The 18,510-nt window shown below is 42.4% G+C and overlaps 1 protein-coding gene across 4 annotated transcripts in view; it reads right to left on the bottom strand.

The window, feature by feature from the left end:
• The window catches only part of Ano2 (anoctamin 2), a 352,659-nt gene that overhangs the window by 136,532 nt on the left and 197,617 nt on the right, over nucleotides 1-18,510 (bottom strand). For all 4 annotated transcript variants that reach the window (XR_013423166.1, XM_078015366.1, XM_078015367.1 and 1 more), the window contains one exon: nucleotides 13,250-13,360. Coding sequence is in view for 3 of the 4 variants with exons in the window: in XM_078015366.1 (XP_077871492.1) it covers nucleotides 13,250-13,360 (111 nt within the window). In the remaining variant the exon portion in view is untranslated. The remainder of the gene's footprint in view (nucleotides 1-13,249; nucleotides 13,361-18,510) is intronic.

Genomic DNA, 18,510 nt, shown 5'->3' with positions numbered 1-18,510 from the left:
GCCTTGCTTAATTGGTGAGGCTGGCTTTGAACTTGTGATCCTCCTGCCTCAGCCTCCTGAGTTGCTGGGATTACAGGCTTGTACCACTGTGTCACCTGCCTCAATTCTTCCTCTATTTAAACCTAAAGCTCATGTCAGCAATGCTAGACAGGGCTGACATGCTGAATCTCACTTTGCCTTCTCAACATGGCCATATTGATTAAAACTTTCTTTTCTGCTTTTCACCACTACCTTTTCTGTTTGATGTTGGGGACAAGCAGTCAAACCTAGATAGTCCTAGGACTCCAGTCTCCAGTCACACTAGGACTATGAAACATACACTGTGTCTGACTTTGAATGTTGGGGGCAGGGGGAGGGAGAGAGAAAGAGAGGTGGGTAGGGAGAGAAAGTTCTTGTGTTCTTGAGCTCATAATGAATTGTCAATTAGTAAGTGAACCCAAAGATAGAACCCTGGAAACTGGACATCAACTTTCCTCTGTGACACTCTCACTTGGGCTTCCCCTTCTAAAGGCACAGGGGGCTACAGGGACACACCTCTTTCCAGGAAGGCTGCAGGAGTAAATGAGGAACACGTGGGGAGTCCAGGGGGAGAGGCAGGGAGGGCCCGAGGTCGGCACCAGTTCAAATGTTGGCATTTGGGTTCATGAAAATGATAAACATAACATGTTTAAATGGCAATACCTTCAGAGAGAGAAAGAACATAAGTGTGCTCCAGGTTCTCAAACAGTCTTCAAAATATAAGGGCACTTATTCCCCAGAAATAGCAAGACATCAAATCTTGGCAAACCTGAGTAAGGGGGAAGAGTTAAAGGGCATACTTAAGAACTGGTAGTTCCTCAATGACCTCACATGATCAAGACAGGGCGTCTAAAGCCCTGTGGCTGCTCAGCTACAATTGAAAGATTTTGACTAGCGCCATTTTTTCTGTTTGCTCTCAGATCTGCCATTTTCTTGCTCTAATGCATGATACAGGGGAGTGATCTCTGGAAATATAATTCCCATCTTCCCTTCCCAACTGGCTTTGGCTATCCTCAGCCAATGGGAGGTCCAGGTGCAAGGTTGGCAGGTATATATGAAAAGGATGAACCAGGGTATCCCCCAACACACACACACTCTCTCTGCTTGGTGCAGTGGTTACAATATCTCCATGTGTTCGCTACCCGATGTGCTGTGCTCTCCTTGGGCAGGGTCCCATCTTCCATCATGCAGTGTCTGCCGTAATTCCAGTTCATAACAGGTGTCCCCAGCCATGGGCTCAGTAGTACCACCTCCTTGCTTGGTCTCTGGCTTCCTGCTACTACTTGTCTCTGAGTTGCTCTACCACTCTAGTGTGGCTTGGCAGCCCTTCTGACACCTTTACTAGTTCCCTGAATTAGATTCCACCTACTGGATTCACCGAGTTCTGATTTTCTGGCTAGACCTTGACTCAGGCACTTCAAGACTTGGGGACACTTGATACTGTCAACAATTGCCCCAAATCTCTGAATCTTACCATTATAATCTGAAATCCAACTTCCAACTGCCAAGCATATGTATTTCTTTGAGGCTTTTTTAATGGTCTGAGCCTTCTCTCTCTCTCTCTCTCTCTCTCTCTCTCTCTCTCTCTCTCTCTCTCTCTCACACACACACACACACACACACACACACACACACACACAGAGTCATACTTGGTGACTCCAGTGACTGATAGTATCTGGTGTATACCCAGCTGTCTCATTGTTATGGTTAGAATATGTACATTCCTCCAAAATTCATGTTGGAACTGAAATCCCAAGGTGATATTAGCAAAAGGTGGGGACTTGGAGTAATCCACTCTCAGGAATGGATTAGTGCTCTTATAAATGAGGGTAAAGGATTACTCTGGTACCCTTTAAGCTTTCTGTCTTCACACGTGAAGACATGGCAACAGGCACTATTTTGGAAGCAGAGAGCAACTCTTATAGACACCAGATCTACTGGCATCTTGATCTTGAACTTCTCAGACTCCAAGACTGTGATAAATTAATTTCTGTTGCTTATAAATCACCAAATGTAAGGTAAGTTGTATTAGCAGCAGAAACACTCATCCTTGAGGCAATAAAACTCTAAAGTACACATTCCATATAAGCTTCCAGAATTTTCTAATGAAACCAAGTCCTGACTGCCCACAGGGGCAACCTGACTGACAAGTCACCCTTCATTGGCTGCTTTCCCATCTCTTATTGCCTCGTTCTACTAATGGGGTTTCCACCTCCCAAATAAATTCTGCATGTGAATCATTGGCTCAGGGTTGGAATCTGGATGAGTCTAAAGTAAGGAACCATTTTTCTTTTTCTTCCTAGTTATTTGTTCTTCATGAGAGTTAATGCTCAGAAAGAACAGAGTCCATCAGTGATGGGGCTGCAGATGCTTTGGGTGATAACCCCTTCTAGAGCATGGCCAAGTAGAACATGGCCGTGGAAGGACAGGGAAGTTCCTGCCTCCTGTATCTTAGGCAATTGTTGTCAGGACAGTCTCAAGGGCTCTTCTTCTCCATCCACAAAAGGACAACTCCATTGGTTTTGTTTGAAAACTCCTTTTGACCATCATGTCAAAAGAATCCCAGGAAACCCAAACACTTTTGACTCTAGAGGACTATTTTCCACCAGCACTTTTGAGTTTCCAGAAGGCTCATTAACCGAGAAAGAGCAGGGAACCTGAAGGGTGTGTGTGTGCTTCCACTGAATTCTAGGGAAGTGAAAAAATCATCTTGGCCCTGATAGCAAAAGACAAATTTAATTTACATGTTTCAGGCCAAATAAGGAAAAATCATTTAAACTGCAACAAGAAAAGTCCAAACTGCAAGTCAATAGTGGCTAACATCACACACCCCAATGGTATGTGCTGGCCTCTATTAGCAACTCTGCTGTTCCAACATTCCCCATCACTGAACATATTTGGGCCTGGTGTTTTCTGAGAAGCTATGAGGGTCTGGTCTGAAATACCATCTTGACTGTGCCCAGCTTCAGCTTCAAGCTTAGACTGGCTGCATCTCCTCTCCCGCTGAATTCTCATTTTATGGGCTGCCTATCTCTCTCTAGCTTTTCTCCCACAATCCAAGCCTCAGAGCTCTCCTTATTTGTAACTTCTTAATTTAGACCCAGGCCAGTAGAAATGTATACAGTGAGCAGAAGAGAAGGTCTCATTTTAGCCAGAACTTCTGATGCTGGGCATGGGCTGTCAGTTGAAGAGGGCCAGAGCCCCCATTCTGATGGCCTGGGCCACCCGAGGAGTCTCTACTTGGAATGAGTAATTCACAGGCTCCATGCAGAGAGATGTTTATGGACACATTCTACACTTCTCTGGCATCCTTTTCCGTGAAACCTAAACCACCCTGGAGATTTTGAGTAAAGCAAGGATTTAAAAGGATGTTCATGACCAGTAACCTTCAATGCCCTCCTTCCTCCCCCCACCCCCCACCATACACACACACACACACACACACACACACACACGTATTCACATACATAGAAAAGAAGAGATGATAAAAGAAAGACAGAAACAGAAAAACAATATACTGGGCCAGATCTGCCTTAGTACCCAAGAGTCAAGTTACTGGAAGTCTCAAGGAGCAGGTACAGCCCACAGTTTGCTGTGGGTGTAGCCCAGTTTGCCATCCCAAAATAAATTTCTGCAACTTTGAAACACTATCTTTTAAAGCTTTTCTGCTCTTGGCTGTCTCCATTACTCTTAAATTTTGGTTGAACCTATTAAGCCATTCCCAAATTTTCTAGGTTCACTATGCCCTTAGTGACTCAGCAATTTTGATAGAGTGCCATTAGGGAAAATACACAAAAATACATGATAGTTCATTTCATCCTTAACCCTAATTACTTACTGATAGAATCATGCACTTTTTAACACTCTCCTTGTTCTCATCCTTGCAGTCAGACTGGATATCACCCATGCTCCCCTTTCCAATTTTGTGCTACAACCATGGCAAACTCAGATTCACTAAGATACGCCAATAAAAGACATTCGGTATTAAAGTTGACCACCTCTGAGGTAATATTATGGGATGTAGAGTTAATGTCAAGTATTGTTGGGCTTCTCTCAAAGATGTTTAAAAATTCATATCACAACTGTGAATTCATTCTAGTACCCTGGGTGCCTTGGGGCACAATTTGGAAACTATGGTTTAATGAAACCATTTGTCCATGATTTTTCTCCTGTGCACATGTAAAAAAAAATCCATAACCAAAGCAAACATGAATTCAAACATGTTCAAAAATACCCAAGAAAAAGTCCTGAAGGATCCAAACCATACTGGTACCTGTGATTATATCTAGGAGGGGAAAAAAAAACATTGGGAGGAGATAGATCCAAGGAGACTTTTACTTTATCTCTATTGTCAGGATTTTTCTCAAGAAGAAATGTTTTTATGTATTTCTTAGGTAATTAAAGAAATGGGCACAAAAGAAAAAAAAACTTTACCTACAATATACCATAAGATAGTACTAAATTCTGTTCAGAGAAGATCAGTCCTAAGCTCCAGTGAAGGAAACTTACTTCCTGAGGTACAGCTGGGACAATGTGATACAGATGGATGTATGCTTTTCATGCACTGAAATTCCTGACAGCATTTTCCTTTCTAAAACCTTTTTCTTCTCATTTTGTACCATAGCAATTCTCAGGAGGTAAGAGTCAGCCAGAATCACCTGTAGCCTCTTCCAAACTAAACCTGTCCTACCATCTTGCCAGAGTCTAATGGCCCACATTTTATTCCCATCACATATTCGTGCTGTGGGTATAGAATGTTTCTTTCATGTTTGGAGCTGTGGCTTGGAGGCTGCTAGCCAAGGGCTGTTTTTCCCAGACTTATCTTCATGTAGGAGGAGCCATGTGACTACATTCCACAAATGAGGGAAAGGGATAAGGAATCCAATTCCGAACTCCAGTCCTTCAGTCCTCATTAGAAGACACATCTGACAATTGAGAGGCCTGACCACCCCTCCCCTCCTCACCCCAATTCTCTTGCTCCAGCTCCATTGGTTTCTCTGCTCCTTTGCACGGCCATTTCTCTTGGCTTGAATGTCCCAGTGAGGATGGGACTATAGGTGAGAAATGGAAGCCACTCTATGAGAGACGGGAGAGAGAGGAAGAAGAGAGAGGGAGAGTAGAAGGGAGAAGAGCCAGAGTCAGAAACAATAATTTAGAAGGAAAAGTAAAATAAAAAAAATAATAGTCCATAAAATTGTCAGGGGGCAGCCTTCAGGAACAATTCTAATTTGCAAACTATGGTTCAGCCAGACAGTTACACTGTTTCCTTATCTTTATCACCAAATATGAGAAACTCAAGGAGGGAAGGAATCGATACCTTACAATCATTTCAGAGCTGAAACAACCCTCCAGTGCCTGTCTTTATCGGATGAGCTCAGGGGCTAGTCTGAGAACCTAGGAACCAGTCTCCTTCCCAGATGTCCTTCAGCGTGGGCTGGAACCCAGGCTTCCCTCCTGACACTCATTCCTCAGTTCGTGCAATAGCGCAGAAGAGAACATTGCACCCAGTGATTCAGAATTCAGCCCTTTACAGTGAGGATCCACAAAACACTCAGATGATTAGTGACTCTGGGCCCAGTGCAAATAAAAAGAGTTTAGAAATGGAACCAGGCTCACCTCCACTTGTCACCGTGGAAATCTTAGGCAAATTGAGTCCCTTTCTCTGCCCCAGAATTTCCCTTGGCCAATGAGCAACATTCTTAACCCCAAAGAAAAATTTGAGATAATTACTTAGTCTCTCTATTTTTGACCCTAAAGTGGTTATTAAGTCATTTAGTGCCTTCAAAAGAGAGCCCAAGGGAACTTTGTTTCATAGAACATTCTGGTAAACCACAGAGGGTCTACATGGAAAGCATGGACCATGTCCTCCTTGGCCCCGGGGAAGAGCCTCAGACAGGACCCGTCCACCCTGCTTCCCGGGCCTCCCTTCTCCCACACACACTCTGACAATCTCCTGGCTTCCGGTTGCTGTTGTCCCAGCCTTGTCAGAGGCCATACCCTTATGCATAATTTATTCCACATGTTTGTTTGTTGCGCCTGCCAGAGGCATCTGTAGTAAATGTTTCAATGCCTTAACTTTAGATGAGTTTTCTTTTGAAATAATTGTCCCCAGGGTGGTGCACTGAACAGTAAATTAACACCCATCTATCCGCAGGCCTCCTCTTGGCACAGGCCCCCCATTAACTTCAGTGCGCCCCATAAAACATTCATTAAACAGAACCTTGCAGGCAGCGCCAGGCAGAGAGGGGAGGACGGCTGCCTGCACCCACCCTGGGTCAAAGATTTGGGTGACAACAAGTTCCATGAGGCAACTCCTGGGAATAAATAGACTTTTGTTTGAAAGTCCTTTCAGGGACATGTTTTATAGAAAAAGTCTCTTCTAAGACCCACATTTTTCCTCCCCCAGCTGGCTTCATGCTCCCTGAATCTTGACCCAACAGTATGGTTTCCCCTCTTCTTTGAAGGCTTCGGTTATCTGACTTCACCTTTGACATTCCAATGCCTCCCCCTCCCGCCTCTCCTCTTCCTTCACACCAATACTCAGCAGTTCAGAAATGGTCCCTGCGTATTTGTTCATTATGTTAGCGGCAAGCACACTTGGGCTTTGTCTCGATTTCTTATCTCTGCTCCCCAGTAGCCTCTCAGCTCTCCCAAGCAGGTAGCCAGCTGGCCAATAATCTGTGACAATAGGCCGACATACACTGGACCTTTGTCCCAGTCCTCTGCCAGTTGCTCTCAGATTCACTCACTGTCCTTCCTTACTCTACTCCCATCCAAGGTGTTTTAGTCATCATTTTCTCTGCTGTGACCACAAGACCTGACAAGAACAACACAGAGGAGAAAAAAGTTTACTTAGGGGCTCGTGGTTTTGGAGGTCTCAGTCCCTAGCTGGCTGGCTTAAAACCTCGGGGCTAAGGTAAAGCAGGACATCATGGTGGAAGAGTGGTGGAAGAAAGAGGCTCAGGACATGACCTCCAAGAAGCAGAGAGTGAGATGCCACCCACTAGGTACAAAATATAAAACCCAAAGGCATGCACCCAGGGACCCACGTACTCCAGCCACATCCTACCAACATTCAGTTAATCCCTATTAGGGGATGAATTGACTGATTAGGTTAAGGCTCTCATAACCCAATCCTGTCATCTCTAAATCCTCTTGCTTTGTATCACGCATGAGCTTTGGGGGGAACACCTCATATCTAAACCATAACCTCAGGGCACTAAACCCTGGAAGCTGTAATTCCCAGAATAATTTATCAACTGACTTTTGGTTACATTTGGCCAATGGGAGGTGCTAGTGAGAGCCTGGAGGGCAGGCAGGGGAAAGTCATGGTATCTCTCCCAACTCTCTACCTGCATCAGACCTCATTTCCAGAAGCGCTCCTCCTGCTGGGTTCCATCTCCTGGCTCCTAGACTCTGGTAACCTCACCTCCCTTCTTGTCCTTCCAGCCCCAAGAGTGAAACTCACTCCCCACTGTTACTAACCCTTCACCGCTTCACCACCACCCCACTTGCCTCAGCATCCCTTCTTCTAACACTTTTGTAATTAGTTCCTCATTATTTTCCCCTCTATTGCTCTACATAGCATGAGCTTTGTTGTTTGGCCGTTCTTAATTAATACAAAGTTTCTGGAAGGAGAAGAGACATGGGTTGGAATTAAAGGGAGCTGAGTGAAATGTCAAAGAGATAAGAGGTCCAGACCAGCATGGCTGCTCAGTCCTGACAACACTAGCACCTTGCCTCAACTTAGGGCTCTGCCATCTTACATGGACAGAGAAAAAGCTTGCCCAGTAGGGAGACTACAGGAAACCTCCAAATCTGTTGAGGACAAGCAATTCCAGAAAAGGTTTCTTCTGATACAGGAGGGGGAAAAAAAACAGCCTATTCTTTGATTAATAGTTCCAGACTCCATATTTTTCCTGTGAAACACAATGTATATCTGTGTCTATATTCCTGAATTTCCCCAACTGTCTGTCGACCCTCTTGCTGCAAATTGAGCTAATACCACTTCCTGATGTCCTCAGTGGAACAGAGCCTCACTCCACCAAAATTTACACAAAACCACTAACACACCTACTTTCCAACAAGCACCATAGTCCTTCCTGTCTATAATTTAGGGAAGAAGAACTAAACATGGATTTTTAGGAGGTATATGAGGATCTGTTTAAGAAAACATTGAGAGGTGAAGAAACTCAGGGTTAAGAACACCACTTTCAAGTCAGACTGCCTGGCACACACTCTATCCACGTATTGTACCAAGCAAATGACCTCTCTCCCTAAACCTCAGTTTTCTCACCTGTGAATAGGGGATCAAAATGGTTTTGAGACTTAAAAAATACTTGTGGAATCTTACACATATAGAACATTCCCAAAATGTTATTGTTATCATTATTAACATTCCTCTTATTCCTACTACCTGGAAAGTCAATTAGAGTAGTTAAAAGAATAGCCAAATTTATGATGTATAAGATAAATAAGGGAAGTTCCCAAGGTGATGGGTTGATGACCAACATTTCTGCACATCAACGAAGAAAATCACTGACTCTCAAAACTGCAGAGGCTATAAAATCCAATTTCTCCATATGACCGCTGGGGCAGAAGAGACTCAGAGAAAGGCTCAGAGACCAGAGGAAGCACCATGATTACTCCCTTAGGGTTCTGACTCCTCCTCTGCCAACCTGTAAATCTTACCATGTTGTACCTCCCCAACATGGATTTGTTGTTGCACCTCATTACAGTATAGATCATTTAATTTCAGGTCAGCATCATGTTGATATGATGTTACTTGTTCTCAGGGAAATCTCATAGAAAGGTTTGTTTTCTAATAAGAGTACTGGATACAGTGTACATCATACTTAATAATGAAAGATTACATTTTTTTCCCTTATTCCATTGGAAACAAGACTAGGAAATCCACTCTCACCACCACTATTCAACATTGTACAGAAGATTCTAGTCAGGACGATTAGTTAAGAAAGAGAAAACATTCAAATTAGAAAGGAAAAAGTGAAACTATCTCTAACTCACAGAAGACATGACCTTGTAAATAGAAAATCCTAGGGAATCCATTAATAAGATAAGAAGAAGAAGAAGAAGATGCAAGACCTGTACACTGTAGACTATAAAACATTGCTGAAAAATAATCATCTAAATAAATGGGAATATATACCATGTTCATAGATTTAAAAACTTATGTTGTTAAGATGGAAATACTCCTCAAATTAATCTACAAATTCAATTGAATCCCTACTTTATTCCAAATAATAATAATAATTATTATTATTATTATTATCCTTCTTCTTTTCTTCTCTTCCTTCTCTTTCTCCTGCTCCTTCTCCTTCTTCCCTTCTCCTCCTCCTTTACTCTTTCTTCTTCCTTACTCTTTCCCCCTCCACTTTTACTCTTTCTTCTTCCTTCTTCCTTATTCTTTCCTCCTCTTCCTTCTCTTCCTCTCTCCCCCGTTGCCCTCCGTCTTCTCCTTCTTTATAAGCTGATCATGAAATTCATATGGAGATGCAAGGCATCCAAAATTTTCAAAACAATTTTGGTAAAAAAAAGTACAAAGTCAAAAGACTTGTACTTCTCAACCTCGAAATTTATCACACAGGTGCAATGATCAAGACAATGTGGTATTGGCATAAGGACAAACATTGATCAATGGAATGTATTTATTGTCTAGAAATAAACTCTTGCATTTATGGTTGAGTGATTTGCATATGAGTGTGTCAAGGTAATTCAAAGGGGAAATATTTTTTTTTAACAATAGTGTTTGAACAAGTGAATATCCACATGCAAAAAATAAATAAATAAATTTGGACTCCCTCTCTACATAATATACAAAATTTAATTCAACATGGATCCAAGACCTAGCTATAAGTATTACAACTTTAAAATTCTGGGGAAAAAAACTAGGAATATATCAATGATACTGAGCTAGGTAATAATTTCTTAGATATAAGAAAAGTACAAGTGACAAAAGGAAAAATAGATAAACTATAAACTACTTCAAAATTTAACTTTTGGGCTCTGAATGATATCATCAATAAAGTATGAAGATAATCTACAGAATTAGAACATTTGTAGACTATATTATCTCCCAAAATACTGGTATTCAAAACATATAAAGAACTCTTATAACCTAAAAATAGTCAATTAATACATTTTTTTAAATGGGGAAAGGATTTGAATAGATTTTTTTTTACAAAGAATATGAACTACCACTAAGCACATGAACATTGGTTGTTAAGGAAATGCAAATTAAAACCACGATGAAATACCACTTCACATTACTACAATGAATAAAATTAAAAAGACAGCTAATAATTGTTGGAAAGGGTGTGGAAATATTGAAGCCTCATATGTTTCTGGATAGAATATCAAATAAAATAGCTACTTCAAAAATCAGTACAATAGTTCTTCAAAATGTTAAGCATAGACTCAACATATGACTCTGCTTCTAGGCATTTACCCAAGAGAAATGAAGACATATAGTCAAACAAAAACCAGGCAGAAGTGTTCATAGCAGCATTATTTATAATAATCAAAATACAGAGACCACTCAAATATCCATCAACTGATAAATGGATAAATAAAAGGAGGCAAATCCAAAAATGGAATATTACTAGTCAAGAAAGAAGAATAAATGAAGTACTTCTATATGCCATGACATGGATATAAAGCTGTCCTAAGTGAAAAAAAGCTAAAGGCCACATACCAAACGATTTCATTTACACGACAATCCAGAATAAGCAAATCTACAGAGACAGAAAGTAGATTAGTTGTTGCTCAGGGTTTGGCAACTATAGGGTACACAATTTTAGAGGAGGGGGATTTTAAATTTAGATTGTGGGGACAGTTGGACACATCAATGAATAAACAAAATACCACTGAACTGTATATTTTAAATGGGTGGATTTTAAGAGTATAGAACTAAATCTCTATAAAATATTTTAAAAATAAATGAACTTGATATCTTTAAAATTAAAAAAAAAGACAGCAATAGTCCTTGGGGATTAAGCAGAACTGGATTTGATTACCACATGCCTCCCTACAACTAGCTGTGTGGTCTTGGGGAAGTTCCTCTACCAATCTGGGCTTTAATAGTAGCTTTTTACACTCAACAGGAAGAAAAGTAAGAGAGCAGGAAATACATGCCGCCCCAGGGTTACAATGAAGGCAGAATGTAGGTGACTCTCAAAGGACAAAAGAAGTACATCCAAGGTGACCAGCTAGACTTTGATCCCTGACCCCTGTCTGTACACCAGAAGAGGTGCTTTTCCTAAATGTCACACACACCAGGGTGCCCCAGAACCCTGCTATGCAGTGGGCACTGACCACAACTTGTCCTCCAGGTGAAACCTGCTTCCCTTCACCAGACAGTTGCGATTTGTGCTCCACTGTTATCTCCCATCAATGGCTAGGTTCACAGCAAGAACAGAGGCATTTACAATAATCAAAGAATGGCGGAAATGCAAGAAGAATCCTGATGATGAAATTCTAGGCCATTTTAATCTTTCACCGCTGCTCATTGGGAAAGTCATTTCCTCCCAGGGCCTATAAGGCATTAGATGCTTTGAGCTTTGCATTCTCAATAGTGTAATGAAAATAGATGTTGAATGCTAAAACATAAACATATGTATCATTCATAATGCATTCAGATGTTTTTTAATTATTCATGTTTCCTGAAAGTTATTTGACCTATCATGCATATATATCCAAGCAATGTTTATATTAGAACCACAGCCTCCATGTACGCAATTCCAGCTCTTTGGCATTCCCGTCGATGGAATTAAAATTAAATGAGTCAGTGGTCAATAAAAGTTACATGTGATTTCCATAAAATTATCCATTGTATATTGCTCTTTGGTGGAGGAAGAAGGCTGCATGGAGTTGCCGAAGCTGACAGAACACAGAATGCTTGCTTTCTGATGAGGGTAGCTGTGATGATTAGTCTTTCCTGAGTATGAATTCATTATTTCCCTGAATAATTGGTGGTCTTGGATGTGTTCTTTGTCTAGGAAAAAAAATAACTCAGAGGTTCACCCTCTCTATTTCCTGTTTTGTTTTGTTTTGAAAAATGCTGGTATTCTGGGCTCAAAAACACTACACACTTCTGTTTTGGTACTTGCATAAATTTGCACATCAAAATGAATGGTTCCAACTGAAAGGATGCAAAATAAAATGAAATTTGAATTCAAATCCAAGATGGAGAAAAGACATATGTAAAAAACAAACAGTTTTTTTGATCTTAACTTTTTTCCGAAACCAGACTGAAGAAAGACAAAACCACACACATACTCTTTAGATTTCAAAGGAGGGTGGCACTAAGAGACAGGTACTACCAAAGAGTGTTCCCCACAAACACTCGCACACCAAGAGTATTTACAGATCACAGCAAATTCCGAAGCTCAGAAATGTGACTCTGAAGACATGCTCACCGTCACATTCCTACTTTTGGAAGCCCACCCAGAAAAATGAAATGTAAGGAACATTATGAAAAAAACCTCAACCAAATACAAGCATGAATTTGCTTCTGTTAGCCCTAAGAGCCATTTCTTGCTTCATCCTTTTATTTCCCCCTGCATTTAGGAGGCAGTGTGACTACTGGTGGGATGCATAGACCCAGGTTAGAACCTTTTACTGACTGTGTGACCTCTGGAAAATGACTCAATCTGTAGATATAACGTTTTTTCCATTAGTTTTCATTTACATAACAATAGTACGAGCCTCATGGATTTACTGTGAAAAAAAACAAGATAATACAGTACCCTTAGAATAGTGCCCAGCCTACAGCAAGCCTTCGGTAAGGGCTAGCTGCCAGTGTGGGGCTTGTTAGTGGCGGTTACCATTATTCAATGCTCAGGTGATGGTACCCAGAGGAACCAGGCTGGAGACTGTTCTTTCTCCCCTAACCTGACCTCTTTGTCTGTTCTCCAGAAGAGGTGCCTTTCCTAAACACCCCGCACACCCTGATGACCCCAGAGCTAGTATGCAGTGGGTATTGACCAGACAGTAAGAACCACCAGGAAAGAAACTGATCCAGTCAGGGAAAGAGCCTGCTACCCAAGAGTTCCCGCTGCAGGATGAGGGGAGATGCCAGGCTCTCACTCCATCCAGTCCCACATAACTCCCTCTCACAGCCCAGTCTCCCTTCACTAAGACGGTCCAGATACCATGACAACAGGATCTTAACAGATAAAGAGGACAATGAGCAATCAGCACAGCATCTTACCTCATCCTCGGTCTCAGTCATATTTGTTTCCAATTTCTGCACGACCGACTTGTCACTCTCCTTTAGCATTTTTTCTCGAACTTTGGTTTCATACTCAGGCCGGGAGTGTTCCTAAACCAAAGAGTCAGAGAGCAGTTAATAAATAGGAAGAACGATGACCTTGGCCTCCGGGTTATAGCCAGACACATGGAGTACATCAAAGACAGGGTTTAGGATTGGATGTTACTGTACATGAACTGCCACACCACACACAATCACAAAAAGTCTAGACCAGAAACACAATGTGGAAGACACAGGGCGAGAGGGGACACATGACACTTTTTGTCACACTGAAAACCAAACCTGGGCACGTTCCTGGGAATGGCACCGGTGTTGAGAAAGGAGAGAGGGAATGTTAACTGGGCAGCTGACACAAAGAGAAGCCATGGGCTTTGCTTAGCAGTTTGACAAAGGCTGAGGCATACACCTGGTCATCCCACTAGCTATCCTCAGACCTCAAAATTCCAAGGAGTCAAATCCCAGCTGGAGAAACAGATGTGCCCCCACAGCTGGGAGTTAGGGCAACAACAACAACACTTCTTCCCCGTTCCATTATTCTGTAAGCTAAAATGGCGACCAATAAACATCAAAGTCAACAGTGACCACAGGGAATCTCAAAACTCACTTGCCTGAACCTGTTTCCTGCACAGCATAGGTGAGTAACTCATTGGCAAGTACATCGATGCTCAAGAGACATCGCTGGGCCGTTCAGCCATACAGACCTGCATAGTGAGTCACCAGGCATACGAAAGAGCACCTAACTCATCAAGAGAACCATGGTCAAATCAAATCAATGCAGATGCTGGGGCAGGAAGATGCATGAGTCACTTCAAAGGGAATTTAGCAGTGTACACCTGGCCTCATTGGCAGGCCTTCCCTGCAGCTTCCAGTTCCAGGACAAATATCAAGAGGTATGAGGACTTCACGTTCCTGCCTCATTTACTCCTAGGGATTCGGGTGCTGGCTCTCAGTGGACTTGGCTATTCAGAGAACACACATTTTCACTTATCACTGCCTGCATGTCAGAGATTCCAGAGGTCAACAACATAGGCTCCTGACCTGTCTCTGGTTTTCCCAAGGCAAGTCATGATGTTGGAGAAACCATGTAACTAATAAGTATGTCAGGACAGTAGGTGACGCTATTCACAGGCTTTAGAGGGTCCTCCATCGCAGCCAGTCTTCCAGGGTTGGTCAGTCCCACCCCTTCCAGGAGCCCTTCTCTTGACTGTTGCAACATATCTACAGGCTAGCCAGGGTCTCCTCCCTCTCCAAATTCCTTGAGTTTTATGACTTACGCCACACACTGTAGCTCTTGATTACATATTTGTCTCTTATTTCCTAGCTGTTTGGCTTGCAAGCATCTTCTTATCCTAACATAAGGGTTGGCTACCTGCTCTGTATCATGTTGTGTTTCTCACAAACTGGTACCACGCGGAAAACACAGAATTCTTGAAATGCTGGTGAAGTTCATTGGATTCTGTCTCTCACCTTCCATCCATTCTCCCACACAGCATTTTCCAAGGTGTGTTCCAAGAGAGTTTTAGCTAAAAAGTGATTTTTAGCATCCAAAATATTGGAAAATACCGCTCAATGTATCATCTTTCCAAGAGACACAATAAGTAATTTATAAAGCTCTGAGAAATGCTGTAAAGATATTTGGTTCGAAGTTTTCCTCCTTGGGCCCTAAAATTTGGTCACTTTCTTTCCTACATTATTCCAATGAAATATTTTAATTTAAACTGCAGGATAAACTTCTGGTGAGTGTCAAAATATGAATTGTAAACCTGCAAAGGGGCTGAAAAAGACCCCTTCGGATAGACTGATAGGATGTTTCCCACCAGTCTCTGGCTTTCCAAAAAATGCTATGATACCTCACAGAGTTTCCTTGTATCCCTCTAGTTGTTATAGAGGGATACAGTTGTAGCTCTGGCCCACCTCACCCCATGCTGGGGACCAGTTCAGATCTCTCCTATCTATTTAGAACAAGTCCAGCTTTTCAGCACATGGACAAGAGTCTGAAACTCAAAGCAGAGCCAAGGTGTCCTTCAATCTGCTGAGATAGATTAGGCAAGGATCTCCCTGTTTGCTGTCAAGCAGCTCTGGTGAGGTTTTAAAATCCTTCAACAACTCCTGATCAGAGCAGAATCTAAGCCTATAAGGACTTTTTTGACACATCCAGCCAAGGGCAGATTAACCTAACCATCCCCAAACACAACCTCCCTGGGTGGGTAATCTGATGTCGACTTATCACAAATACATAATCCTTCCCACCAACTACTGGGAACTATTTCCATCTGGAGAAAGAACCCAGGCCATCTCAGAACCACCTTTGGCTGATCTGAAGAGGTAAATCTAAAGATGCTTCAACAAGTGTCCTTCACAAGGAGTTACCAAGCACCTACTACACTCGGAGTTCTTTTCGAGGCACTGGCAACACTACTGCATTGACCCTGTAGACCCATCCCCTCCTACCATACAGCTTATCTTCAAGTAGAGGAAACAGAAAGAAAGCTGTGCCAGAAAGGAGAAACCAGCAGATGGGGATAAGAGAATAAGAACAACAGAAGAAAGAAGCAGACCGGGGAGTCTGGGGACGCCAAGCTGAGGAGGGTAATGCTTCCTGAGAGAAAAGGTGGCTTCATGTGATAGGTGACGGGTGGGACAGAGAGGGAGGGGCAGGCATGAGAGACCTCCCTGCAAAGAGGTCATCCAGGGTCCAAAGGAGTCCTTCAACAAGTCCCTTGGTGATGTCCATAAAAACATCCCGACATTGGGACTGTACTGGACCAGTGAGTGGGCTCTGGGGCCTGGCTGCTTGCCTCTTTCCCTTCTCTCGTAAGAAAGCAATCTCAATCTTCTGTCTGCACCCAGGTTGACCAGATGGACTTGAGCCAATGTGCTTGTTCCACTTCTCTGGTGGGGGATGGGGAGTGCAATATGCTGGGGACACCCATGGGAGAAGGACCAAAGGTGAAGAATGGGCTTTGGTCTCTATGTGTGTTAGCACTCTTCTTCTTCTGAGTAGGAAAGTGCTAGTGAATACCACAGGGAGGAATAACACCTTGAGTTCCAAATAGCTAGGCTTGGGAGTATTTCTGGTACTGAAAAAAGGAATCGAATTAAAATAGAAAAAGCTTCTAACCATGGCTTTTCAGGACACCTGCCTCCCTCTCCCCAACACCCAATGTTATCTGCCTTTCTTTTGTCCCACATTTGGATGTGCGTGCTTCAACATACAATGCTTCATATAAGTTCTAGGAATCCGATATAAGTCACACAATACCTTTCCTAGCCTGCCTTTCATCCATTCCCATGACCTACAGTAGATGATAAGAAATCAGTGCCCACCCAGACCTGGTCACCAGCCTGGCCAGAGCACATACGTGTTCCTTTGTTCCCTGTTGCATCCCAATCCCTGTCTCCTGCAGCCAACAGGACTTTTCTAGTGATCTTGCTTTTTCTGTTCTATACTCCTAGTTTTCCTGGGCTCCTGCTTGCTGTTGTCTCCTCATGGGTGCCCCCCCCCTTCCCTTTGCTGCCCATTAAAATTCAACCAGTTTTTCAAAACCCTGTTTAAAAAATTTTAAAAAAGCATTTTCTCTTTTTACATTAGCCAGAAGGAAATTCTCCTACATATTTTCCATTCTATTCTAAATATTTATAGACCAGATATAGGGATGCAAACTTTTGGAGATCAAAGAGATTGTTCCTAAGGTAGTTTCATACCCCATACCAAAATCTGATGCATAGCAGGTACTTAATGGATATGCTCAAAATTGGACTGGATTTTTAGGTGTGCTTGATATTATAGTCCGAAATAGAAATGCATTAACAGAAAAAAGGTTGACCTCCATTCCTCTCTCATGTTGACCCTGGGCTGTTTACTTGCGGGCTACACCAAGCATGCTGAACCAACCAGTAGAAACCTCACATAGAGATCCCATTAGGAACATTAGGCCCTAGATAAAGAAACAGATAAACCAAGTTGTGGTCAGGCCCCTCAGCCTACACAAGAGTTCCTTAATCACATACCTGAACTTACCATGGATCATTGGGTTAAACAGAAAAACAGGAAATCTGGCTATATGGAAAAAATGAATTGTAATTCCACTCCTGCCAGGAACCTGTTACAGAGATTTCAGGACATTGAGTCATAACTGATGCTTCTTTGTGTGCAAGTTTGTTTCTTTTCTTTTTTAACAGGGAGATGTTCTGGCTTCTTCAGCTCTACTTAGCAGACACACTTAGCTCATCTCTAGCCCACACAGACTTGGATCCCAGGGTATTTCTTCTCTTCCCTGAAGACATCCTACTCCCTAGAATTAGGAGAGTAAGACCTATTCCCTGTTTACCTCCCCACACGATAAACCACATTCCCTCCTTCTCCCTCCCCACCCACCCTCTCTGTATATCTTGACATATTTTAGCTGAATAAAATGGGACCAACAGGACAATTATGTCCCCACTAGATCACCCACACCAAACTAATTTCTGTGACTCTTTCTATTGTGAGCACCAGTTCAGGCATTTATCTCTGAGAAATGCAATTGCTTTATTATTCTCCTGACTAATTTGAATCCCTCTCTAAAGGCAGAATCCACATGGACATTCTTTTTTGTCACAGAATCCATGATGGTGTTAATTTCAGGGCCTATGCTTAACATATAGGATGGGTGGATGGGGCTCAATCAATTGAAAACCAATTTTAACTGGGGAAAAATCTACATTATTGCAGATTTCATTCCATGCAACTGTCCTACAGGCCCTACTATTTCTCAGCTCATCTGTTCAAAGGCAACTGGGACTAATTAGAGTATTAAAGAGAAGAAATGAAATACACTAGACTTGGGAATACAGAGGCGTGGAAACAATACTAAATTGGAGGTTTCATTTTTCTTGCTTATAAAACATCAGGACCACAAAGCCAGTGGTCCCAGGTTCAAGGCAGAAAACATCAGTTAGTGAGGAAAAGACTCACTCTCCATGCAGCCACCTAGGGCTTATAGCCAGCCTCTGCAAGTGAGGACTCAGATAACTCAAAGTGCTTCCTAGTACTCTAGACACAGTTCCCAGCCCTTCATCCATAATATTGGAAGTATTGGAAGTTCCACTCCAATATTCGTATTTGCTTTCCTGCCCATGGTGGCCTGTAATATCAGTAGCTCTTGAAAGTTGTAATGGTCATCACAGAGGGAGCTAACTGAGCTTGGAAGGGAAAGAAG

Source organism: Ictidomys tridecemlineatus, chromosome 6, assembly GCF_052094955.1.
Source record: "Ictidomys tridecemlineatus isolate mIctTri1 chromosome 6, mIctTri1.hap1, whole genome shotgun sequence".
Classification (NCBI taxonomy): domain Eukaryota; kingdom Metazoa; phylum Chordata; class Mammalia; order Rodentia; family Sciuridae; genus Ictidomys; species Ictidomys tridecemlineatus.
The sequence above is the reverse complement of the archived record's forward strand: the minus strand, read 5'-3'. Positions and strand labels throughout refer to the sequence as shown.